The sequence below is a fragment of the Tachyglossus aculeatus genome, chromosome X2, assembly GCF_015852505.1.
Source record: "Tachyglossus aculeatus isolate mTacAcu1 chromosome X2, mTacAcu1.pri, whole genome shotgun sequence".
Lineage (NCBI taxonomy): Eukaryota > Metazoa > Chordata > Mammalia > Monotremata > Tachyglossidae > Tachyglossus > Tachyglossus aculeatus.
The window spans coordinates 4311698-4338464 of NC_052100.1; the positions used below are offsets into that span (position 1 = coordinate 4311698).

At 48.8% G+C, this 26767-nt stretch overlaps 1 protein-coding gene across 1 annotated transcript in view; it reads left to right on the top strand.

The window, feature by feature from the left end:
- Positions 1–25450, top strand: part of HRH2 (histamine receptor H2) — a 30151-nt gene extending 4701 nt beyond the window's left edge. Inside the window, exons 3-7 of the mRNA XM_038771494.1 lie at positions 8562–8628; positions 9394–9478; positions 15355–15505; positions 16175–17167; positions 24956–25450. Of these exons, the coding sequence (XP_038627422.1) occupies positions 8562–8628; positions 9394–9478; positions 15355–15505; positions 16175–17167; positions 24956–25232 (1573 nt within the window). The 3' untranslated portion in view covers positions 25233–25450. The remainder of the gene's footprint in view (positions 1–8561; positions 8629–9393; positions 9479–15354; positions 15506–16174; positions 17168–24955) is intronic.
- Positions 25451–26767: the final 1317 nt, after the last annotated feature.

The following is a 26767-nucleotide window of genomic DNA, read 5'->3' on the forward strand; positions in this document are numbered from 1 at the left end:
TCCGATTGGTTTATCTTGTATCTGCCTCAGCTCTTAGCACGATACTTGGCATTTAGTAGGCACATAATAAAGGCCAAAAATCATTATTATTCAGAAAGCCTTTGGAAGTTCCGTCAGTGAATTATATTTATTGAGCGCTTCCTGTGTGCAGAGCACTGTACTAAGCACTTGAGGGAGAACAACACAATATAACAGACACATTCCCGACCCACAACGAGTTTACAGTCTAGAGGGGGGCCATGGTAGAGAGTCTGGCCCTAGAAATGTTCAGAAATCAGCTGGGCACCTCTTTGAGCTGGAAGGATTAGTTGTTTGGAGGCAGGGGGTTGGACCAGATGACCTCTAAAAGTAACAGGGTAAACTTTGTTGGATTATCCAGCCCTGCCCCTGCTTGGATAATGAGAGGCGGTTCTCATCCCGGCTCTGCCACTAATCTGCTGTGTGACCTTGGGCAAAACACTTCACTTCTCTGTGCCTCGCTTCTCCTGTTCTCTCTCTTATTTGGACCGTGTTCAATCTGATTCACTCGTATCTACCCCATTTGGCAATACGGAATTGGGGCTAAAATGTTGTCTGCCACTCCCAGCAGAGTTGGGAGGCCGAGAGAGACGCAGAAAGACCCGGAGAGAGGGAAAGAGAGAAACAGACAGGGGAAGAGAGAGAGATAGAAGATGAGAGAAGGGGAGAGGAAGAGAGATATAGAGAGAGCACAGAGAGGAGCGGGGACCTCAAGAACCGAAATTTTTATTTCCCTCTTCCTGTTATGTCCAATTTTTTCCCCCCCAGGCCTTCCGAGAGAGGGCCTGAACAGCCCCTGGGTAATTCAACAATTATTATTATTAGTAGTAGTAATAATGATAAGTATTATCATTAGAGAACTATCGTAATAATAATAATAATGGCATTTATTAAGCGCTTACTATGTGCAAAGCACTGTTCTAAGCTCTGGAGAGGTTACAAGATGATCAGGTTGTCCCACGGGGGGGCTCACAGTCTTCATCCCCATTTTACAGATGAGGTAACTGAGGCCCAGAGAAGTTAAGTGACTGGCCCAAAGTCACACAGCTAATTGGTGGAGCCGGGATTTGAACCCATGACCTCTGACTCCAAAGCCCGTGCTCTTGCCCACTGAGCCAAGCTGCTTCTCATTATTAATTAATTATTATTATTATTAATGATGATATCTCTATCATCATTAACAGAGAAGCAGCGTGGCTCAGTGGAAAGAGCACTGGAGTCAGAGGTCATGGGTTCAAATCCCAGCTCCGCCACTTGTCAGCTGTGTGACTTTGGGCAAGTCACTTCACTTCTCTGGGCCTCAGTGACCTCATTTGTAAAATGGGGATTAAGACTGTGAGCCCCACATGGGGCAACCTGATCACCTTGTAACCACCCCAGCGCTTAGAACAGTGCTTTGCACACAGTAAGTGCTTAATAAATGCCATCATCATCATCATCATAACTATGGTATTTGTTAAGCGCTTACTATGTGCCAGGCACTGTACTAAGTGCTGGGGAAGGCACAAGAATAGCAGATTGGACACAGTCCCTGTCCTAGGTGGGGCTCAGAGTCTCAATCCCCATTTTACAGGTAACTGAGGCTTAGAGAAGTGAAATAACTTGCCCAAGGTCACACAGCAGACAAGTGGCTGAGCCAGGATTAGAATCCCAGGCCTGTGATCTATCTACTAAGCCATAATCATCAATTCATTCATTCAATTGTATTAATTGAGCACTAGAGTACTGTAGTAGTAATAGTAGTATTAATAATAATAATGACAACTGTAGTATTTGTTAAAGGTTTACTATGTGCCAAGATGAACACAGTCCCTTCCTTGCCTCCGGAAGCAACGTGGCCTAGTGGAAAGAGCCTGGGCTTGGGAGCTCTATCCCAGCTCTGCCGCTCTTGTCTGCTGGGTGACCTTGGACAAGTCACTTCACTTCTCTGGGCCTCAATTCCCTCATCTGTAAAATGGGGATTAAGACCGTGAGTCCCGTGAGGGACGTGGACTGTGAAAACCTGATGATCCAGTATCTATCCCGGTTCTTAGTACAGCGCCTGGCACCTAGTAAGCACTTAAAAAAATCCCGTTATAAAAAAAAACCAGAGAGAGTCATTCAGTGGAAATTACTAAGCACTTACTGTATGCGGATGGGCGGGAAATAGATATAGAATCTCCATCTGACAGATGAGGAAACTGAGGTACTGGGAAATGACTCGTCCAAGCTCACGTGGCAGGCAAGAGGCAGAGTCAGGATTAAAACCCACGTCCTCTGAATCTAACAAGACCACGCTTTTTCTGAGAGCCATTTCCGCTCTTATCCCATCCAACAATCTTCGGGAGTGAAGCCAAAGTTTCGGAGAAGCTGTAGCTGTTACAGGGAAACTGGAGGAAACCGTGCTACTGCCATTGCAAGAATCATGTCTAATAATAGCGGTTGTATTTGCTAAGTGCTTACTATGTGTCAGGCCCCTGGGGAAATACTAGCTAATCAGCTTGGAACCCATCCTTATCCTATACGGGGCTCACTCTCTAAGAGGGAAGGAGAACAGCCATTTAAACTCCATTTTACAGATGAGGAAACTGAGGCCCAGAGAAGTGACTTGTCCAAGATCACACAACAGGCAAGGGGCAGAGCTGGGATTAGACCCCATTTTGCAGATGAAGTCATTGAAGCACACAGAAGTGACTTGCCCAGGGTCACACAACGGGCAAGAAACTCCTTGGGGCGGAGATTATGTCTACCAACTCTACTGTCCTCTTCCCAGAGTTTAGTATATATTTATTACTCTATTTATTTTACTTGTACATATCTATTCTATTTATTTTATTTTGTTAGTATGTTTAGTTTCATTCTCTGTCTCCCCATTTTAGACTGTGAGCCCACTGTTGGGTAGGGACTGTCTCTGTATGTTGCCAACTTGGACTTCCCAAGCGCTTAGTACAGTGCTCTGCACACAGTAAGCGCTCAATAAATACGATTGATTGATTGATAGTACAGTGCACTGCACACAGGAGTCTGTCAGCTCCTTGTGGGCAGGGATCATGTCTCCCCCTTCTAGACTGTGAGCCCGTTGTTGGGTAGGGACTCTATCTGTTGCCAAATTGTACTTTCCAAGCGCTTAGTACAGTGCTCTGCACACAGCAAGCGCTCTATAAATACAATTGAATGAATGAATGAATCGTGTCTACTAACAGCTATATACATATATACCTGTATATATGTTTGTACCTATTTATTACTCTGTACATATTTATTCTATTTATTTTATTTTGTTAATATGTTTTGTTTTGTCATCTGTCTCCCCCTTCTAGACTGTGAGCCCGCTGTTGGTAGGGACCGTCTCTATATGTTTCCAACTTGGACTTCCCGAGTGCTTAGTACAGTGCTCTGCACACAGTAAGCGCTCAGTAAATACGATTGGATGAATGAATGAATGAATGAATTAGAATCCAGGCCTCCCAACTCCCAGGCCCGTGCTCTTTCCACTGGGCCACACTGCTCCTCTGTTCTCTATCAGGCGAGCAACTATGGCACAGAGGAGTGAAGCAACTTGCCCAAAGTCACACAGCAGACAAGCGGCAGAGCTGGGAGTATGTACATATGTTTGTACATATTTATTACTCTATTTATTTATTTATTTTATTTGTACATATCTATTCTATTTATTTTATTTTGTTAGTATGTTTGGTTTTGTTCTCTGTCTGCCCCTTTTAGACTGTAAGCCCACTGTTGGGTAGGGACTGTCTCTATATGTTGCCAATTTGTACTTCCCAAGCGCTTAGTACAGTGCTCTGCACATAGTAAGCGCTCAATAAATACGATTGATGATGATGATGAGTAGAACCCAAATCCTTCTGACTCGCCAGCCCGTGCTCTATCCACTAGACCATCCTGCTTCTTGATAAGCAGGGAGAGTGAAGTACAGGAAGCTCCTTGTGAGCAGGGGGCAAAGTCCACTAACTGTATTTTATCGTCCTTTCCCAAGCACTTAGTACAGTGCTCTGCGCACAGTAAGCTCTCAGCAAATACCATGGACGGATTTATTACAAGCTCCTTGTGAGCAGGGAACGTGTCAGCCAACTCTATCGTATTGGACTCTCCTAAGCACTTAATACAGTGCTCTGCACACAGAGTCGGTGCTCAATAAATACCATGGATTGACCGATTGAAGCGATAACAGGACGGTTCCAACCCTGATGCCCAGCAGGTAATTTATAATAATTGTGGCCATTTTTTAAGTGCTAACTATAATGTGGTAAAGACTGGGGCAGGTAGAAGATAATCAGACCAAGACACAGTCCCTATTCCCCACAGGGTTCAGAGTCTAATTTTGAGGTAGAACAGGTGCGACTCTCCAAAGCGCTTAGTACAGTGCTCTGCACACAGAGTCGGTGCTCAATAAATACCATGGATTGACCAATTGAAGTGATAACAGGACAGTTCCAACCCTGATGCCCAGCAGGTAATTTATAATAATTGTGGCCATTTTTTAAGTGCTAACTATAATGCGGTAAGCACTGGGGCAGGTAGAAGATGATCAGACCAGACACAGTCCCTATTCCCCACAGGGTTCAGAGTCTAATTTTGAGGTAGAACAGGTGTGACTCTCCTAAGCGCTTAGTACAGTGCTCTGCACACAGAGTCAGTGCTCAATAAACACCATGGATTGACCGGTTGAAGTGATAACAGGATGGTTCCAACCCTGATACTCAGCAGGTTATTTATAATAATTGTGGCCATTTATTAAGTGCTAACTATATTATGGTAAACACTGGGGCAGGTAGAAGATAATCAGACCAGACACAGTCCCTAGTCCCCACAGCGTTCAGAGTCTAATTTTGAGGTAGAACAGGTGTTGAATCCCCAATTCCAGATGAGGAAACTGAGGCCCGGGGAAGTGAAGCCTAGACTGTAAGCTCGGTGTGGGTAGGAAATGTGTCTGTTCTAAGATTTTATTCTCCCAACCGCTTCGTACAGGGTTCCGCAGGAGCGGCATGGCCTAGAAGCAGCGTGGCTCAGTGGAAAGAGCACGGGCTTTGGAGTCAGAGGTCATGGGTTCGAATCCCGCTCCGCCACATGTCTGCTGTGTGACCTTGGGCAAGTCACTTAACTTCTCTGAGCCTCAGTTACCTCATCTGAAAAATGGGGATTAAGACTGTGAACCCCACATGGGACAACCTGATCACTTTGTATCCCCCCCCCAGAACAGTGCTTTGCACATAGTAAGCGCTTAACAAATGCCAACATTATTATTATTATTATTAGTGGATAGAGCCGGGGCCTGTAAATCACAAGGACCTGGGTTCTAATCCAGGTTCCGCCGCTTGTCTGCTGTGTGACCTTGTGGATGTCACTTCACTTCTCTGTGCCTCAGTTCCCTCATCTGTAAAATGGGGATTGAGACTGTGAGCCTAATGTGGGACAGGGATTGTGTCCAATCTGTTTATCTTTTATCTACCCCAGTCTGGCACATAGTAAATGCTTAACAAATACCATTTTTATTATCCTGCCTCTGCCACTTGTGTGCTGTGAGACCCTGGCCAAGTCACTTCACTTCTCTGTGCCTCAGTTCCCTCATCTGTAAAACGGGGATTGAGACCGCGAGCCCCACGTGGGACAGGGACTGTGTCCAACCCGATTGGCTTGTATCCACCCCAGCGCTTAGTACAGTGCCTGGCACATAGTAAGTGCTTCACAAATACCACAGTTATTATTATTATTATTATTGCTCTGCACACAGTAAGCTTTCAGTAAATACGATTGACTGACTGACTGAAATGACTCACCCAAGGTCACGAAGCAGGAGAATGACGGAGTCGGGATTAGAACCCTTATTTCTCAAACCCGGGCCCGATGCAAGTGGACTGCGTACAGTGCTCTGCACACAGTAAGCGCTCAATAAATACGATTGATGATGATGATGACTGCGTGATCAGCTACGACTCTGATAAGCGGTTTGGGTCCATGATAGCTCGGTTTCGTATTAATATCGATCATATTTGTTCAGTACTGACTGCAAGCCAGGCACCGAATGATCTGGGAAGGGAAGGTATTTACAGACTCAAAGCAAAGTCTGGTTAGTCTCTGGTGCTAAAAAACTAATGGTAGGGGAAGCAAGCAAACATGAAAGGTGAGACTGCTGATAAGAGAATTATCTACTTAAACATCCAGATAAGGAGAGGGGAACCAAGTTCATGGGGCAACCTTGGGCACTTCACTTCTCCGGGCCTCACTTTTCTCATCTGTAAAAATGGGGATTCAATACCCGCTCTTCCTCCTATTTTGACTGTGAGGCCCATGTGGGACAGGAGCTGCGTCTAACCTGATTTGCTTGTAATAGTAATAATAATAATGATAAGCATTTATTAAGCGCTTACTATGTGCAAAGCACTGTTCTAAGCACTGGGGAGGTTACAAGGTGATGAGGTTGTCCCGTGTGGGGCTCACAGTCTTAATCCCCATTTTCCAGATGAGGGAACTGAGGCCCAGAGAAGTGAAGTGACTTGCCCAAAGTCACACAGCTAAGTGGCAGAGTCGGGATTTGAACCCATGACCTCTGACTCCAAAGCCCGGGCTCTTTCCACTGAGCCATGCTGCTTCTTTTTCCACCGCAGTGCTTAGTACAGTGCCTGGCACATAATAAGCACTTAGCAAATACCATAATTATTGTTATTATTAGAACAGTGCTTGGCACATAGTAAGTGCTTAACAAATATAATAATAATAATGATGACGATGATGACGAGAAGAATAATAGAAGGGAAAGTGAGGGCAAGACACGTAGGCTTCATGAGGAGGTGGTATTTTTGATGGGAAGAAAGGATGCGTTTTGTCAAAGCAAAGGGGTAGGAGGGAGGGCATTCCAAGACTGGGGAGTTGGAATGTCGGAAAGATAACTCAGAGGCAGGAATGAGGAGGGCTGGGGAAGAGAAATAAGAAAGGGATAGAGAGTGAGAGAGAGAGAGAGTGAGGAAGGGAGAGTGAGAGAGAGAGAGAGAGAGAGGGAAATCAAAAATATTTACAAGGGGGTGAGCTTTGATGGGGGCAGGAAAGATGCTCAGCTCAGTTTCTAGACTATAAACTCTTTAAGGGAAAGGATCGTGTCTACTAACTTCTGCACACTCCCAAGTGCTTAGTACAGAGAAGCAGTGTGGCTCAGCGGAAAGAGCCCGGGCTTTGGAGTCAGAGGCCATGGGTTCAAATCCCGGCTCCGCCAATTGTCAGCTGTGTGCCTAATTTCTCTGCGCCTCAGTTCCCTCATCTGTAAAACAGGGATTAAGATTGTGAGCCCCACGTGGGACAGCCTGATCACCTTGTATCCCCCCAGTGCTTAGAACAGTGGTTGGCACATAGTAAGCGCTTAATAAATGCTATTATTATTATTTGCTCATATCTACCCCAGTGCTGTGTACGGTGCTCGGCACATAGTAAGCGCTTAACGAATACCACGATTATTCCAGTGCGACAGAATTGACACATTCCCTGCCCATAAGGGGGGTAGAAGAGCTTGGTGTTCTCTCCCAAGATGCCCCCTGACACTTAGATCAGTCACCCCACCCCAAACCCAGCCCTTACTGTATGCAGAGCACTGTACTAAGCGCTTAGCACCCCCAAAGGGCGGGAGTTCTGCAGTCGTAGGATTTTGTTCTCTTCTACAGGGTGGACCTCCTTGGGTTTTCAGTCTCTGTGTCTTTCTGACCCCGTGAGGCTAAGCAGTGTGGCTTACTGGAAAGAGCCCGGGCTTGGAAGTCTGAGGACCCGGCTTCCCATCCCAGCTCTGCCACTTGCCTGCTTCGTGACCTTGGGCGAGTCACTCGTCCTCTCAGTATCCTCCTCTGCAAAATAGGGACTCAGGGAGTCTGTTTTCCCTCCCTTTTCTGTCACAAGCTCCATGGTTGCCATGGAGCTTGTTGCATTGTTGCCAATTTGTACTTCCCAAGCGCTTAGTACAGTGCTCTGCACATAGTAAGCGCTCAATAAATACGATTGATGATGATGATGGTTGGACAGGGACCGTGTCCGACCTGATAATCTTGTATCTGGTCCTGCATTTAGCACAGTACTTGACATGTAGTAAGCACTTAACAAATCCCTTAGATATTATTAGTTCTGCAGGCTGGTTTTCCTGTAACTAGCCCAACTTTTCCTCCTGCCTCTCTCCCCTCAGCTGGCCTGGATTCGCCCTCTCTTACATCTTCCCTCCAATCAATCAATCAATCATATTTATTGAGCGCTTACTGTGTGCAGAGCACTGTACTAAGTGCTTGGGAAGTACAAGTTGGCAACATACAGCTTAAATAATAGCAATAATAATAATGGCATTTGTTAAACGCTTACTAGGTTTTCCGCACTGTTCTAAGCGCTGGGGTGGATACAAGCTAACCAGGTTGAACAGAGCCCCAGTCTCACATGGGGCTTCCCATTTGACAGATGAGGTAACTGAGGAACAGAGAAGTGAAATGACTTGTCCAAAGTCACACAGCAGACAGCTTTCTGCAGCCTCTCTCTTTCCAGGGGTGGGAGGGGGGTGTCCCTTTCTCTCTTGCCCAACCCAGGGTGACCAAGCCATTCCACCAGTTCCAAGTGACGTCATTTCTTGGGGACCCCCTCAGGGGAGCCAAAGTAATCCCATGGGCCCTGATCATAGTAGATCATAGATCTACTAGATCTATGATCTACTAGATCATAGATCATAGATTACCCACATAGTATGGCACAAGAGCACTCGTGACTGGATGTATTTACGCAAATAAGGGGCTTTCTGGAGGCATCTGTTATCTGTTCTCTTTGGCCACCAGCCAACCTCCTGCTAGTTTCTTCTAACCTTCTCTCCCTGCCTCGGCCTTCTATTCCCACGCCAATCCAAGTCTCATATGTTAACTCCCGTGTGACACTTGCTTTCCCACACAAGCGGTAAATCAGCATTATGTGTTCATTCAATTTCTCGCCCCTCTGCGGCCGGGGATTTAAGATGGGTTAAGTCGCACGCTGCTGCTCTTTTCCTTGACCTTTTCAAGAGCGATCTCCTTCTCCGTGTCGGGCTCTGGGTGCCTTCTCCTTCCCCGGATACCAGCCCTCCGTCCAGCCAGAGACAAGGGTCTTCTGGAAGTGGTGTCCTTTCAATCAGTGGTATTTATTTCAATCAGTGATACTTACCTTGCTGCGTGCAGAGCACCGTACTAAGTGCTTGGGAGAGTTCAATGGAGTAAGCAGACCTAATCTCTGCCCTTAAGGAGCTTCTAGTCTATCGATCAATTAATCGGTCGTATTTATTGAGCATTTATTGGGTGGAGAGCACTGTACTAAGTGCTTGGGAAAGTACAGTTGGTAGTCTGGGTGACTGAATACTGGAGTGTTTCTGTTTGATCCCTCTCACTTTGCCCCTAGAATACTCCACTCCTGCAACCACAGTTCTTCAAGCGGTTGTATTTTGTTTCAATTCTCTTGATTTTTACCCCTCAGCCATTCCTGGGTGACTCTCCTCTGGAATTTGTGAATTTGGGGTGTTAAAAAGTTAATCATTCAGGTGTGAAACAGGCAATAAAGAGGTTGGGGTGGGGTTTTTTTGGTATTGTTGTGCCCTCATGGGTGCTTAGTAACTCCCTGGCCTGGGGGAGGAGGGTGGACCCCATTATTTTCAGGACCCCCAACCCTCACCAAGCAGTGGCATCAGCACTGGGAGACCAGAATGGGGATGAGATAGCACTGGTCTGAAACCACTTGTGAAGCTGAGATCCGTCAGGTTTTAATAGGTGTGAAAACTTCCTTCTTCACAATAGGCCTGCCAGCGTCCCTGAGACCTAGGAGACCAAGAAAACTTGATAACACCCTAGAACGAAACTGAAACTGAGGTAGCGTACCCAGTGGCTAGAGCCCAGGGCTGGGAGTCAGGAGAGCTGGGTTCGAATCCTGACTCCGCCACTTGCCATGGGCAAGTCACGACCTCTCTGGACCTGTTTCCTCATTCGTAAAATGGGGATGCAACGCCTGCTCCCTCTTAGACTGTCCCATGAGGGACAGGGATTGTACTGTATCTGCCCCAAGGCCCTGCTGAGAGCTCACCTCCTCCAGGAGGCCTTCCCAGACTGAGCCCCTTCCTTCCTCTCCCCCTCGTCCCCCTCTCCGTCCCCCCATCTTACCTCCTTCCCTTCCCCACAGCGCCTGTATATATGTATATATGTTTGTACATATTTATTACTCTATTTATTTATTTATTTTACTTGTACATATCTATTCTATTTATTTTATTTTGTTAGTGTGTTTGGTTTTGTTTTTTTTTTCTCTCTGTCTCCCCCTTTTAGACTGTGAGCCCAATGTTGGGTAGGGACTGTCTCTATATGTTGCCAATTTGTACTTCCCAAGCGCTTAGTACAGTGCTCTGCACATAGTAAGCGCTCAATAAATATGATTGATTGATTGATTGATTGCCCCAGTGCTTGACACATTTTTTTATGGTATTTGTTAAGGTCTTACTAAATGCCAGGCACTGTACTAAGCTCTGGGGCAGATTGGACATGGTCCCTGTCCCACATAGGGTTCACAGTCCTCATCCCCATTTGACAGAGGAGGTACCTGAGGCCCAGAGAAGTGAAGTGACTTGCCCTAGGTCACCCAGCAGACAAGCGGTGGAGCTGGAATTAGAGCCCAGTCCTTCAGACTCCCAGGCCTATGCTCTAACCACTAGGCCATGCTGCTTTCCAGTAATAGGCGCTTAACAAATATTATTATTTTTAGTATTATTAACTTTACCATGAATCAGGTAGTCAGAGATAAAAAAAACCAGTGTGTAACTACACCAACCAACTCTGAGCCAGGAACTCTCCAAATCAGCCTCTGACTAAACGCTCACCCGCAAGAAAAAGTGTACGGAGGTTACAAGGCTCTGGAGACTTTTGAGGCATTTGGAAGGGAAGATGAGTCCAAAGAAAATACGGACAGATCAAGCGCCGTGAAAGTAATCGAGGTTGGACTTGGTTTGAGCAGTGGCCATGATGGAATAGCTTTTGGAAGCTCATCCGCAGAGAGCATTGGGTGACCCTTGATGAAAGAGAGCTGGTTGCATTTGGGTGGTGGAATGGTTTGTGGTGAGGGCTGAGGGGGAATTTGCTGTTTGGAGAGTAAAATGGAAACTCAATTTCAACATAAGGGGGAAATGATTCATTAGCGAATCTTGGGACAGCATCTGCTCAACACTCTGAAGAAGGTTTTGTTTTGAAAAACATACCCAGTGGGGGCAAGCATCCAAAAACACTCTTGTGGGGTATGAGCAGCTCTACCTGAGGGTTCTCTGCTCACTCCAAATTAGGGAGAGACTAGAAAAGGAGCCCTAAACCTCACTTGTTTCCCCAGTCTTAGACCAGTCTCCCCAGAGAACCTTATCTCGAGAACTTTAATCTTGCCGCATGGGTAAAATGCCAAAAGCGATGGCCCGTCTGTGGAAATAGTGCGGTCTAGTGGAAAGAGCACTTGGGGGTCAAAAGATCACAATCTGAGTCCCAACTCTGCCACTGCCCCTTAGGGGAGTCACTTAATCTCCAGGTGCCCCAGTTTCCTCATCTGTAAAATGGGAATAAGATCAAATATGAACCCTGGATGAAAGCGGGGCTGTATCCAAACTCATAACTTTGTATCTACCCCTGTGCTTAGCACCTAGTAAGGCTTAATAAACGTCATAATTATTATGTGTGCATTAATATATAATGTAAACTGTTTCAATATAATAGGTGCTATGTTATTTATTATTCTATCAATCAACTGTATTTGAGCACTTACTGAGAGCAGAGCACTGCACTGTTTGGGAAAGTGCAAAATAACAGAAGTAGTAGACAATCAATCAGTAGTACTTACTGAGCGCTTTAATCACATTCCCTGTCCACAACAAGCTCGCCGTCTAGACGGGGAGACAGACACTAATATAAATACATGAATAAATGAATTAAGTGCTGTGGGACTGAGGGCGGGGGGCGAGGGGGGATAAAGGGAGCAAATCCAAGTGATGCGAAAGGGAGTGGGAGAAGAGAAAATGAGGACTTCCTCAGGGAAGGCCTCTTGGAAAAGATGAGCCTTCAGTAAGGCTTTGAAGGGAAGGAGAGTAGATGTCTGTCAGAGATAAAGAGGAAGGGCGTTCCAGGCCAGAGGCAGAATGTGGGTGAAAGGTTGGTGGCGAGATAGATGAGTCAATCAATCAATCGTATTTATTGAGCGCTTACTGTGTGCAGAGCACTGTACTAAGCGCTTGGGAAGTACAAGTTGGCAACATACAGAGACAGTCCCTACCCAGCAGTGAGCTCACAGTCTAAAAGCGGGAGACAGAGAACAAAACCAAACATACTAACAAAATAAAATAAATAGAATAGATATGTACAAGTAAAATAAATAAATAGAGTAATAAATATGTACAAACATATATACATATATACAGGTGCTGGGGGGAAGGGAGTCGAGTCGAGAGTCGAGGTTCAGAGAGCAGGTTGTCATTAGAGGAGTGAAGTTTGCGGGGTGGGAAGCAGCGTGGCTCGGGGGAAAGAGCCCGGGCTTTGGAGTCAGAGGTCGTGGGTTTTGAATCCCGACTCCGCCACATGTCTGCTGTGTGACCTGGGGCAGGTCACTTAACTTCTCTGAGCCTCAGTTCCCTCCTCTGTAAAATGGGGATTAAGACTGTGAGCCCCACGTGGGACAACTTGATCACCTTGTATCCCCCCAACAGCGCTTAGAACAGTGCTCTGCACATAGTAAGCGCTTAACAAATGCCATCATCATTATTATTATTATTAGCACAGCAGCAAGGTGAGGTAGGATTATATGTATATTATGTGAATCTGCATACACACTTCCCCCTCTCCCCCTCACCACATACATGTATAAGGCTGTAAGTCCATGAAGCCTAGGAAGTAGAGAATTGGCATGGAAGACAGAACTCCATGAATCCAGAACGACTTCAGAGGTCCCCAGGGGACTCTGTTTTAGATGCCCAGGGGACCAAGAAGGAAGGACCCTAATCAGACCTGGCTCCTTGTGAGCAGGGACCATGTTTACCAACTGTCTTGTATTGTACTCTCTTGTGTGGTTTAGTGGTAAGAGCCCGGGCTCGGGAGTCAGAGGTCGTGGGTTCTAATTCCACCTCCACCACTCATCAGCTGTGTTACTCTGGACAAGTCGCTTAACTTCTCTGTGCCTCAGTTACCTCATCTGTAAAATGGGGATTAAGACTGTGAGCCCCACGTGGGACAACCTGATGACCGTGTATCTACCCCAGTGCGTAGAACAGTGCTTGGCACATAGTAAACACTTAACAAATACCAACATTATTACTATTATTATTAACACTCAATAAATAGCACTGATTGATGGATTGCCAAAGCTCTCTGTCACCCGTCACCCAGGGATGGGTTCAGGAATCGGCACGATGAGAGAAATTAACAAAATTTACAAAATTTATCCCACGCGGTGAATTGAACTTCCCTTTGGGGAGGGATATAATTATTTAATTGTTCGGACATGGCCAACTGAACCTCCCTTTCGGTAGAGCTATAATTTAATTACTTAGGCGTGGCGAAGTGAACTTCCCTTCTGGAAGGAATTCTCATATATGTGAGCCCCCCATGGGACAACCCGATCACCTTGTAACCTCCTCAGCGCTTAGAACAGTGCTTTGCGCATAGTAAGCGCTTACTAAATGCCATCATTATTATATATGTCACCCGCCCCTAGCTGCCGTCCACAAATGCTTCCCACTCGGGACTTATGTGTTAGTCGCCCATAGCCAAGCATCAAGGTGCAGCCCATGAGCACTCAGGGAAACCCCCATCCATCTCGTGGACCCTCGCTTTAGCACTCTGATTCCAGAGACAGAGCGGATTATTTGACGGTCTGGGCAGGGATGACAACCGAGTAGCAGCTGCAGGCCTCAATCCTCCGCTTCGCAGAACGTCGGAGTGGGCAGGTGTTCAATCAATCAATCAATCGTATTTATTGAGCACTTACTGTGTGCAGAGCACTGCACTAAGCGCTTGGTAAGAACAAATTGGCAACATGTAGAGACAGTCCCTACCCAACAGTGGGCTCACAGTCTAAAAGGTGTTCACCACCAGCTTCCCGCCTTCTGCTTGTCCGATCTCTGGCCTTCCCTCCTCTACACCTTATTTGATTGGCACGGGGGCGAGGGAAAAGACTCTCAAGGCTCTTGGGCTCTCAAGAGTAAACTAAGCTTCCGAGCAGGTGGATAGTCAGTGTAGCAGAATGTAATCTATCTGGCAGTCCTTGATTCCTGTGGTGACTAGATTGTAAGCTAGACTCTAGACTGAAGCCCCCCTCTGGACCATGGACTCTTTCTGGGCAGGGAATGTGTCTTCCAACTTTGTTGTATTGTACTCTCTTGGCGCAGAACTCAATCTTGGTTCCCCCCACACTCCTTTAGACTGTGAGCCCATTGTTGGGTAGGGACTGTCTCTATATGTTGATAACTTGTACTTCCCAAGCGCTTAGTACAGTGCTCTGCACACAGTAAGCGCTCAATAAATACGATCGAATGAATGAATGAATGAATACCTACTTCCACACTCCACGCTCCTGGCCTGCCCCTCCCGTTTTCCGGATGGAGAAACAGAGGCTCAGAGAGGCTACTTGAAGTCACCCAGCAGGCCAGGGGCAGAGCTGGAACTAGAACCCAGGACTCTAGCCTCAAATTCACGCGGGCTCTTTCCATTAGACAGTGCTATCTCCATGTCTGACTCTGTCAGCTCCATCTTGGTCAATCAGGGAAGGTTTTGGGAGGAGGTGGGCTGGGATGTTTGGTGAAGGAGGAGAGAGGGTAAACGGCCGTGATGTCAGAGATTCATAGGGGTGGATGGGGTTCACTGTCCAGACCAGGTGATCCGGAACATCTAGCCTAGATTAGGGAGGCAGCATGGCCTGGTGGGAAGAGTTTGGAGTCGGGAATCTGCGATCAGGAGAGGTGATTTCTAATCCCAGCTCTGCCACTGGTCTTCTGCGTGACCTAGGGCGAGTCACTTTACTTCTCTGGGTCTCAGTTTCTATAAAATGTGGATGAAATACTTGTTCTCCCTTCCCCCATGTGGGACAGGGACTGCATCTGCCCTAATTGCCTTGCATCTACCCCTAGCGCTTAGTACAGTGACTGGCAGATAGTAAGCACAGACAAACACCACAACTGTTCTTATGACAAAGGCTCCTTCGTTCAAAAGGGTCCTTGCTGTCTTATCTCTGCCACCCCCGTGCGCTAATAAATCAATATTTGATTTCCAGTTCCAGGTGCAGTTCGTCCTGCGACGGTGGAGATAGATTCCCCCATTCCCCCTCACGCCCCTCCCTGTGCTGTGATCTTCCAAGCTTTCCAAGTTTCCTCCTCTGAGGCCTCCTTCCCCGGTTTTGGATCGGGGCGTAACTCGGCCGAAGAAAGAGGCGACTTCCTCCCCGACTGCCGCGACCCTGAAGCTGGCTCTGCCTTCCACTTCCAAGACGGAATCGAGGATGAGATTAGGCCAGTGCTCAGACGTTTAGTCCAGTGTTCTGCACACAGTAAGTGCTGGATGAATCCCATCGATCGATTGACAAGAGAGCACCCGGCCCCGTTGTACGGCATGGTCTCCAGGGACTCTCCCAAGGCCTGAACGCCAACAGAGTGGATTAAGTCCTGGTATCTGGGAGAGGATCCCAAGTCCCACGCCCTCAGCCAGAGGCCCCTTTATTTTTTTTATTTTTTAAGTGCTTACGATGTGCCAGGCACTGTTCTAAGTGCTGGGGTAGATCCAAACTGATTAGGTTGGGCCCAGTCCCTGTCCCACGTGGGATTCACAATCTTAATCCCCATTTTGCAGATGAGGCCCAGAGAAGTGAAGTGACTTGCCCAAGGTCACATAGCAGACAAGTGGCGGAGCCAGGATTAGAATCCGGGTCCTTGGGATCCCTAGGCCCGCGCTTAACCCGCTAGGCCACGCCATTCCCCGCCAACGGGAGAGACGAGCCCGGCGTTCCTGGGGTCCGGACGTCTGAATGGACCAAAGGTCTGGATGGACGTTGAATGCCTTCCCTCATTGGCGTTGGACAGCCCACCTCTGTGTCCGAGGCCCGGGGCTTGCCCTGGGGGCAGGGGGAAGGGGGCATGACGGGCCTCGCTGGCACCAACCCCTGGAACTCGACCGCCAACCAGGTTGGGGGGGGGCGTCATCCTCGGGACCCTCATCCTGGTGGTCATCGGGGGCAACGTGGTGGTCTGCTTGGCCGTGGGCCTTGACCGGAGGCTCCACAGCCCGACCAACTGCTTCACCGTGTCCCTGGCGGTGACGGACCTGCTGCTGGGCATCCTGGTGCTGCCCCTGTCCGCCATCTCGGAGCTGCGCCGGACCTGGCTCTTCAGCCGCACCCTCTGTGACATCCACACCAGCCTGGACGTCATGCTGTGCACGACCTCCATCCTCAACCTCTTCATGATCAGCCTGGACCGCTACTACGCCATCACCGCCCCCCTCCGCTATCCCGCGCTGGTCACGCCTTCCCGGGTGGGCACGGCCCTGGCAGGGATCTGGACCGTGTCCCTCCTGTTCTCCTTCCTGCCCATCCACCTGGGCTGGAACGCCCAGGACGCCCCGACGGCCACCTCCTATCCCCCCCAGTGCAAACTGCAGGTCAACAAGGCCTACGGGCTGGTGGACGCCCTGGTCACCTTCTACATCCCTCTGTTGGTCATGGGCACCACTTATTATCGCATCTTCAAGATCGCCCGCGAGCAAGCCAAGAGGATCAACCAGGCCAGGGGCTGGTGGCAGGGCCCTAGGCCTGGCTCGCCCGCCGCCAAGGAGCACAAAGCCACGGTCACGCTGGCGGCCGTGATGGGGACCTTCATCGTCTGCTGGTTCCCGTACTTCACCGTGTTCGTCTACCGGGGAGTGAAGGGGGACGAGGCCGTCGACAAGACCCTCGAGGCCGTGGTCCTGTGGCTCGGCTATGCCAACTCGGCCCTCAACCCCCTCCTGTATGCCGCCCTCAACAGAGACTTCCGCGCGGCCTACCGCCGCCTATTATCCTGCCACAGGGCCCGGACCTCAGCCCACCTCGAGTCCAGTGGCTGGAGGGAGAAGAGGTCACCCGGACTGCTGGTGAGAATTGAAGCGGAGACCTCACTCGGCCCGGGACCCCCAGACAGGTAATGTGGTTCGGGAGGAGGAGGAGGAGGGACATCGTATTTATCGAGAGCTTACTAGATGTGGACAACAGTACTAAGCACTTGGGAAGGGACAATACAACCATACAGCGGAGACATTTCCTGACCACGAGAAGCTTAGGGTCAAGACGGGGAGACAGACATTATTAGAAAGAAAGAAATTACCCATGTGGACGTAAGTGCTGTGGAGCTGGGATGAATAAGGGGAGCGAGTCGGGGAGACGCGGAAGGGAGCGGGAGAAGAGGAAAAGAGGCCCACTATTAGGCAGCCCTCGCTGCCTTTTGGCCTCACGTCCAGACTATTTCTGGAGGAGGAACAGCAGGAGGAAACCTGTCTACCAGCTCTGTTATTTTGTACCCTCCCAAGTACTTCCTACAGTGCTCAATAAATGAGATTGATTGAGGCGGGGGACAGTGAGAGAGAGTGGGTTGGTTTGGGTGGAATGAAGAGTGTGAGCTGGGATGCAGTGCAGTGCTTTGCACACAGTAAGCGCTTAATAAATACGATTGAATAGGAACAGGATGCAGTGGCAGATCTGCAGGTCTAGGTAAGAGAGAGAAAGCAGATAGGAGTTTCCCTTGAAGGCAATAATGAAATCACCCCTCAGCCTTCTCTTCAACGGGCTTCCACCCCGATTCCTTTCCCCTGTTTCCTTCTCTCTTTTGTGGACTCTTTCTGGGGTCTCCACTTCCTTTTTTTATGGTATTTATTAAGTGCTTATTATGTGGCAAGCACTGTTCTAAGCACCAAGGTAGATACAAGCTATAATCAGGTTGAACTCAGTCCGTGTCCCACATGGGGCTCACAGTCATAACCCCCATGTTACAGATGAGAGAACTGAGCCCCGGAGATGTGAAGGGATTTGCCCAAGGTCTTACAGCAGACGAGTGGCGGAGCCGGGACTAGAACCCAGGTCCTTTTGATTCCCAGACTTCCTCTTTGAAAACATGCTGAGCCAAGTTTTATCAGCACTCCAGCCGGAAACTAATTTGGAAAATGGGTTTCCCCCATTCTCTCACCGTTTTCCAGGAAACCCAGCAGGTGTTGAAACAGACTCAGGAAAGGGACACAGCCAAGTGGAAGGAGCACGGAGTCAGGAGACCTGGGATCTGCCACTTCTCTGCTGAGCGACCCTGGGCAAGTTACTTCTCTGGGCCTCAGTGATCTCATCTGTAAAATGGGGATTGAGACTGTGAGCCCCACACGGGACAGGGACTGTGTCCAACCCGATTTGTACGGCGCTTAGTACAGTGGCTGGCACATAGTAAGCCCTTAACAAACACCCCAATTATTATTATATATTATTATATTATTATTATTATTAATATATGTTATATATTATTATATATTAACAGAGGAGCAGCGTGGCTCAGTGGAGAAGGGCACGGGCTTTGTAGTCAGAGGTCATGGGTTCGAATCCCGGCTCCGCCACATGTCTGCTGTGTGACCTTGGGCAAGTCACTTAACTTCTCTGAGCCTCAGTTACCTCATCTGTAAAATGGGGATTAAGACTGTGAGCCCCATGTGGGACAACGTGATCACCTTGTATCCACCCCCAGCGCTTAGAACAGTGCTCTGCACATAGTAAGCGCTTAACAAATGCCATTATTATTATTATTATTACTTGCCTGGGTGACCCTGGGAAGGTCCCTTAACTACTCAGCGCCTCGATTTTTCTCATCTGTAAAATGGGGATGAAATTCCTATTCTCCCTCCTCCTTAGACTGAATCTCTGGTGAGGCCAGAAATGTGTTCCATCTGATTATATTACATTGGCTCCAGGGCTTGGCTCATAGCACCAAATAAATACCACAGTAATTATGAAACAGGCGGAGGCTGCCATGGTGATCCGGCCAAGTTGGGAAGGCATCTAAAAATCGTAACAGTTGTTCGGATATTTATTAAGTGCGGTCTATACGCCAAAGCGCTGGGGTGGATACAATATGGTCAGATCAGACTCTGCCCTTTTCCCAACCGGAATTCGGTGTGGCCTAATGGATAGACTGTGAGCCCATTGTTGGGTAGGGACCGTCTCTATATGTTGCCGACTTGTACTTCCCAAGCGCATAGTACAGTGCTCTGCACACAGTAAGCGCTCAATAAATACGACTGAATGAATGAATGAATGAATGAAGGACTCAGGTTTAATCCCAGCTCTACCGCTTGTCTGCTGTGTGACCTTGAGCAAGTCACATCACTTCTCTGGGCCTCAGTTCCCTCATCTGTAAAACGGGGATTAAAACTGTGAGTCCTATATGGAACAGGGACTGTGTCCAACCTGATTAACTTGTATCTACACCAGCGCTTAGAACAGTGCTTGGCACAGAGTAAACGCTTGACAAATGCCACAATTATTATTATTATTCACAGTCAAAGGGGGAAGAAGCACAACACAAGTGCTATTTCCCCTCAGCCCGGGGACGGGTGAGGGGGAAAACCATCGTATCTGTTGTGGGGAGGGATGAGTGGGTAGTGATTCAGCAGAACAATCCCCACCTCGGGCATAGACTGGGCACCTCTGGAAGGGGCAGCTCAGAACTTGGCACCTGGGTTCCCCGTTTCAGATAATAAATACAAAATCCACCCCACACGTCTGTCAATAACCTTGACACCGAGGAAGGGCTACAGGGCCGTTCGTAAAGAAAACGATTCTTCAACCAAGCCTGATGGCCCCGCCTCCTCCCTGCCTGATTAATTCGTCAATCAATCGTATTTATCGAGTGCTTACTGTGTGCCGAGCAATAATAATAATTGTGATATTGGTTAAGCACTTACTATGTGCCAAGCACTGTTCTAAGCGCTGGAGTAGATATAAGATAGTCAGGTTGGACACAGTCCCTGGCCCACGTGGGGCTCACAGTCTCCATCCCCATTTTACAGATGAGGTAAATGAGGAACGGAGAAGTTAAGCGACTTGCCCCAAGTCTGGGATTAGAATCCACCTCCTCTGACTCACAAGTCCTTGCTCTTTCCACTAGGCCACTAGAGCACTGTATTAAGCGCTTGGCAGAGTCCAATAAAGCCGAGTTCTCCTTCCCCCTTAGACTGGAAGAGACAGAATCTGCTCTGATTGTATTTTATCTACCCCAGAGCTTGGCTGTGCTGTGCTGTTGTTGTTATGTTAATGGTATTTGTTAAACGCTTACTATGTGCCAAACGCTTAGTACAGTGCTCTGCACATAGTAAGCGCTCAATAAATACGATTGATTGATTGATTGCCAGACACTATACTAAACACTGGGAAAGATACGAGATAATCAGGTTGGACACAGTCCCTGCCCGACATGGGGCTCACAGTCTTAATTCCCATTTGACAGACAAAGGAACTGAGGCCCAAAGAAGTGAATAATAATAATTCTCGTATTTAAGTGCTTACTAGGTGCTAGGCATGGAGCTAAGCGTTATGGTGGATACAGGCAAATCAGTTTGGACAAAGTCCCTGTCCCACATGGGGCTCACAGTCTTAATCCCCATTTTACCGATGAGGTAACTGAGGCCCAGAGAAGGGAAGCGTCTTGCCCGTGGTCACACAGCAGACAAAGGGCAGAGCCGGGATTGGAACCCAGGTTCCTCTGACTCCCAAGCCCGGTTTCTATCCACTATAGTGCTGCGCTGTACTGGGAAGCCGGCTTGGGGGGAGACCTTGGAGAAGATTTTGCGGAAGAAGTAGCCACAGTTTTGAAAGTCTTCTAGGAAGGACAGGGAAATCCCAGTGCAGGAGGGGCTGGGGAGGAGGAGGAGAAGGGAAGGGGTGGGGGAGAAGGGAGGGGTGAATCAATCAATCAATCAATCAATCGTATTTATTGAGCGCTTACTGTGTGCAGAGCACTGTACTAAGCGCTTGGGAAGTACAGGTTGGCAACATATAGAGAAGAGATGGTCAAGGGTTGGGGGGAGAGGAGGAAGGGGCTGGGGGGAGTAGGTAGTTCCGACTGGGGAACTGGGGCTCTAGACCGTCAGCCCGTTGTTGCGTAGGGACCGTCTCTCTATGTTGCCAACTTGTACTTCCCAAGCGCTTAGTACAGTGCTCTGCACACAATAGGCACTCAATAAATACGATTGAATGAATGAACAGGGCTGGACACAGGTGAGGTTGGAGGCAGGAGGGTGACTGGGGAGGAGGTTGAGAGAGGCTGAGGGAAAAAGGGAGGCTGGAAGCAGGAGGGAGGCTGGGGAGGAGGGGAGAGAGAGGCTGGGGAAAGAAGGGAATAATAATAATAATGATGGTATTTGTTAAGCATTTACTGTGTGCCAAGCACTGTTCTAAGCACTGGGGGAGATACAAGATGGGCGGGGGCAGGAGTCCTGGAGGAGGAAGTATAGGAGGAAGGGTCATACTTGCCCATTTTCTCCCTGCTGGCCCAACGTTGGCCAGGGAAACCACATAGGCAGAAAGCTGCTAGCCACAACACACTTAAAGGGACAGAAAGATTTACTCTGAGCCCTCATATACGGCCTCATCATTCAGTCATATTTATTGAGCGCTTACTATGTGCAAAGCACTGTACTAAGCACTTGGAAAGTACAATTCGGCAATAGATAGAGACAATCGCTAACCCAAAATGGGCTCACAGTCTAGAAAAATGGGCTCACAGTCTCGAGGCTCAGATAGAGACAATCGCTCCCCAAAAATGGGCTCACAGTCTAGAAAAATGGGCTCACAGTCTAGAGGCTCATCAGGCTCACGGGCTCATCAGGTCCCCGGGGTCTGATTTCTGCTCCCTGGCCCCTGAAAACACACACACACCCGTGTTACATGGAGGCAGTGCAGCCTAGAGGAAAGAACCCGGGCCCTGGGACTCATCATCATCATCATCAATCGTATTTATTGAGCGCTTACTGTGTGCAGAGCACTGTACTAAGCGCTTGGGAAGTACAAGTTGGCAACATATAGAGACAGTCCCTACCCAACAGTGGGCTCACAGTCTAAAAGGAAACCTGGAAACCTGGGTTCCAATCCCTGCTCAGTCATTTGCCTGCTACCCTGGGCGAGTCACCTCACCTCTCTCCAAGCGTCAGTTCCCTCTTCTGTAAAATAGTGATGAAATTCCAGTCGCCTGTGTGGGATGGGGATTGGGTGTGATCCGATTGTCTCCTTGTCTTCCCCTGCCCCCCTGTCCAAGGTGAATCCATTCCAGATTTCTACACTCTCATAGATGGGGCTGGGGGAAAAGGGCTGAGAGGTCAGAGAGACTGTAGCTATGGTCAGCCAGCGGTCAGGATGCTGCATTTATGCTGGGAGGCCCAAGGGACAGCTGCTGTCCAGACCGCCCCATCTTCCGGACAAGGAGCCGGGATTCCCTGCCATGTCGCGCATCCACCCACTGGGAATTTCACTGGGAAAGCCGGTTCTGGAGAATGGGGAGGATAGCCCTCGGGAAGGGAGGAGAGGGATGAGGGTGACCCTCTGGCCCTGAGCCCAGTTAGAATAGCCAAGGAAGCTTGGCCGGAGGGAGCGGGGAGCCCAGTGTAGCCTGGTGGAAAAAGCATGGGCCGAACTCTAACACTTTTCATTCATTCAATCGTATTTATTGAGCGCTTACTGTGTGCAGAGCACTGTACTAAGCGCTTGGAAAGTACAAGTTGGCAATATCTAGAGACGGTCCCTACCCAACAGCGGGCTCACAGGCTAGAAGGGGGAGACAGACAACAAAACAAAACATATTAACAAAATCAAATAAATAGAATAAATATGTACAAATAAAATAGAGTAATAAATACATACAAACATACATATATACAGGTGCTGTGGGGAGGGGAAGGAGGTAAGGCAGGGGGATGGGGAAGGGGAGGAGGGGGAGAGGACTTGCCAGCTTGCCAGCTGGGTGACCTTGGGCAAGTCACTTAACCTCTCTGGACCCCCATTTCCTCATCTGTAAAATGGGGATTCAATCCCTGTTCTCCCTCCCTCTTATACTGTGAGCCCCACGTGGGACAGGGACTGCATCCAACCTGCTCGTTGTGAGCAGGGAATGTCACTATGGTTGTATTGTGTTTTCCCAAGCGCTTAGTGCAGTGCACTGCACAGAGCAAGAGCTCAATAAATACGATTGAATGAATGATCATCATCATCATCATCAATCGTATTTATTGAGCGCTTACTATATGCAGAGCACTGTACTAAGCGCTTGGGAAGTACAAATTGGCACTTTGTCCTGTATTGGCATTATCCTGTATCCTCTACCCCAGAGCTTAATATAGTGTTTGGCAAAAAAAAAATGTACCACAATTATTATTATTACTTCTACATTCCCAGACACACAGAAATTATTGCATACACAGAGGCACACAAACACTACACAAATTCTCCCACACAGCTTCAGAGGCTCAAACACATGCACACTCTCACACTCTCACACACACTCACAATTATATACACATTCTCCACCCCATTCTCATATGCTCTCTGAGACACACCCTCACTCACACAGTGCAATCTCACATATGAGCTTCTTCCCTCTACCCCGCTGCACACAGGGAAAAATGGGGACCGTGCCCTCTCTGTCCCCCCCGAGTTAGCTGGTCAGTGTGCTGAAGCTTGGAGAGGGCCAGGTGCTGAGTTCGGATCCAGCCTTTTCTGTGCTTTGTCTGACCTTGAGCAAGCTCCTGCGGGCATTCGTGTCTTTGCTCGGGAAAGGAGAAGGACACTCCGACCCTCTTCCCAGGTTGTGAACGTGAGGAGGAACTGAGAAAAATGGGTTCCCCACCTATCAGATCCCCGCCAGAGGGAAATGATCTTCACTGCGGGGTTTCAATTCCCCACCTTTAGGAGGGACTCGCTCTTTTTTATGGTATTTGTTAAGCGCCTAGTAGGCGTCAGGCATTGTACTATGTGCTGGGGTAGATACAAGCTAATCAGGTTGGACACAGTCCCTGTCCCATCTGGGGCTCACAGTCTTCATCTCCATTATACAGATGAGGGAACTGAGGCACAGAGAAGCAAAGCGACTCGCCCAAGGTCACAGAGCAAAGTGTGTATTTGTTTCTATTAATGTCTGTCTCTCCCTCTAGACCTTAAGCTCACTGTGGGCAGGGAATGTGTCCGTTTATTGTTATATTGTTCTATCCCAGGCGCTTAGTACAGTGCTCTGCTCCCAGTAAGCCCACAATAAATATGATTGAATGAATGAATGAATTGGAGGACCTAGGATTAGAACCCAGGTCCTCTGACTCCCAAGCCCGTGCTTTTTCCACTAGACCACACTGCCTCTCTATACTGAGCCCCCTTTTTCCTCTCTTCCTCCCCATCCCCCCTGCCCTCCCTCCTTCCCCTCCCCACAGCACCTGTATATATGTTGGTACAGATTTATTACTCTATTTTACTTGTACATCTTTACTATTCTATTTATTCTGTTAATGACATGCATCTAGCTTTATTTCTATTTATTCTGACGACTTGACACCTGTCCACACGTTTTGTTTCGTTGTCTGTCTCCCCCTTCTAGACTGTGAGCCCGTTGTTGGGTAGGGACCGTCTCTATATGTCGCCAACTTGGACTTCCCAAGCGCTTAGTACGGTGTTCTGCACACAGTAAGCGCTCAGTAAATACGATTGAATGAATGACTGACCCCTCTTGGACCCTTCTTGAGTAAGGGTCGGGGGGCAAGGGAGAGTGGAACCGTAATGGCGGCTTGTAGTAGTAGATGGAGCGGTAATTGTGATGGCGACGGTGACCATGGCGATGGTGACCATGACGACGGTGACGGTGACCCTGATGACGATGGCGACCTTGACGGCAGCGACGGCCTCTGTGTTTGTCCTTGCGCAGGAAGGCTGTCCGGCCCTGGGCCCCAGCTCCCGACAACATCCTCTCCTGCTGCAAGGGCTGGTGGAGATCTGATCTGCCTCTGCAGGGGACAGCGAAGGTCCCGGGGGCGGTTATTTCGACGACCACGACAGTGACGACAGCGACAGGGGAGGAGGGTCTGCTGCAGCCTTCCTGCAGCCACTGGCCTCCATCCGCGACCGCCCGGAACCCGCCCGGAATCCCGTGTCCATTCCCGGGTACCCCAGATGTTGTGGCTCTGAGCCCCCCAATGCCCTGAGGGACCGAAGCCCTCCATACAGTGTGCAGGGGTGAGGGAGATACTGGCGTGGGCTCTGGGTTCCAGGCCGCACTCTTCGAGGGCTCAGCTTGGACCTTCAGGCACACAGGGGCAGAGGTGGGGCTCTGCCCGAGGGACGGCCCCCGTCAAACACACTCCCCCCTGCTCCTCCTCCTCCTCCTTCCCAGCCCCCACCAAAGACATCTTCTAGACTGTAAGCCCACTGTTGGGTAGGGACCGTCTCTATATGTCGCCAGCTTGTACTTCCCAAGCGCTTAGTACAGTGCTCTGCACACAGTAAGCGCTCAATAAATACAATTGAATGAATCCGGGCTCTCCAGAAGCCCCCCTCTCCTCCGCCAACCGGGCAGGAGACCCCATTGTCCCGAGGCCCCGGGTTGGGGCGGCCATGGCACAGATCTGTTCCCTCAGAGACTCCGAGCTGGAACGTGGCAGCGTCCGGTGCTGGATCGGAACTGAAACAGGAATAAAGTTTTTGTTCCTTTGATGGGAACTCTTCCTTCTTGACCGTACTGGGGAGGGGGGCGAGGGGTGGGGATCGCAGGCTGTGGCGGAAGCCTGGGTTCCCATCTGTTCAGTCTGGGACCAAGAATCAGCTCAGCTCTGGACCGGAATCGGCACAAACCAGGAGTAGAATCAGCCCAGGCCAGGACTAGAATCAGCTCAGTCCGGGGCCGGAATCATCTCTTTCTTCCCGCTTAATCAAAATAATTCATTCATTCAATTGTATTTATTGAGCGCTTACTGTGTGCAGAGCATCCTCACTGAAGGCCTCTAGTGATGAGGCTCTGAGGTTGAACAGCTCAGGAAAAGGTTTACTGGTCCCCCTGACTTTCCCCTCTCCATCCCTGACTCTCCCTCAGTGACCCAGAATGGATGTATCAATCAATCAATCATATTTATTGAGCACTTACTGTGTGCAGAGCACTGTACTGAGTGCTTGGGAAGTACAAGTTGGCAATATACAATATATGGTATATATACAATACATATATGCAATATATGATATTTGTTAAGCAATTTCTATGTGCCAGGCAGCGGACTAAATGCTCGGGTAGATACAAGTTAGGTTGGATACAGTCCCTGTCCGACACAAACTCACAGTCTTTATCCCCATTCTACAGATGAGGGAACTGAGGCGCAAAGAAGTAAAGTGACTTGCCCAAATGGCAGAGCCAGGTTCTTTTGACTCCTAGGCCTTTGCTTCATCCACTAGGCCTCGCTGCTTCTCATCATGGAATTTGTTAAGCGTTTACCATGGATCAATGTATTCACTCATTCATTCATTCAATCGTATTTATTGAGTGTGCAGAGCACTGTACTAAGCGCTTGGGAAGTACAAATATATCATATCCATAGGATGTTTTCTCCCTCTGTCCTTACAGAGCTCTTACTGTCCCCTCTTATTTTCCTCACATCTCTGGGAGAGAGGGGGGTTTATCGCCAATTCCACCGAAAAGCAGCGCGGCCTCATAGACAGAACCTGGGCCGGGGGAGTCAGAGGACTTGGGTTC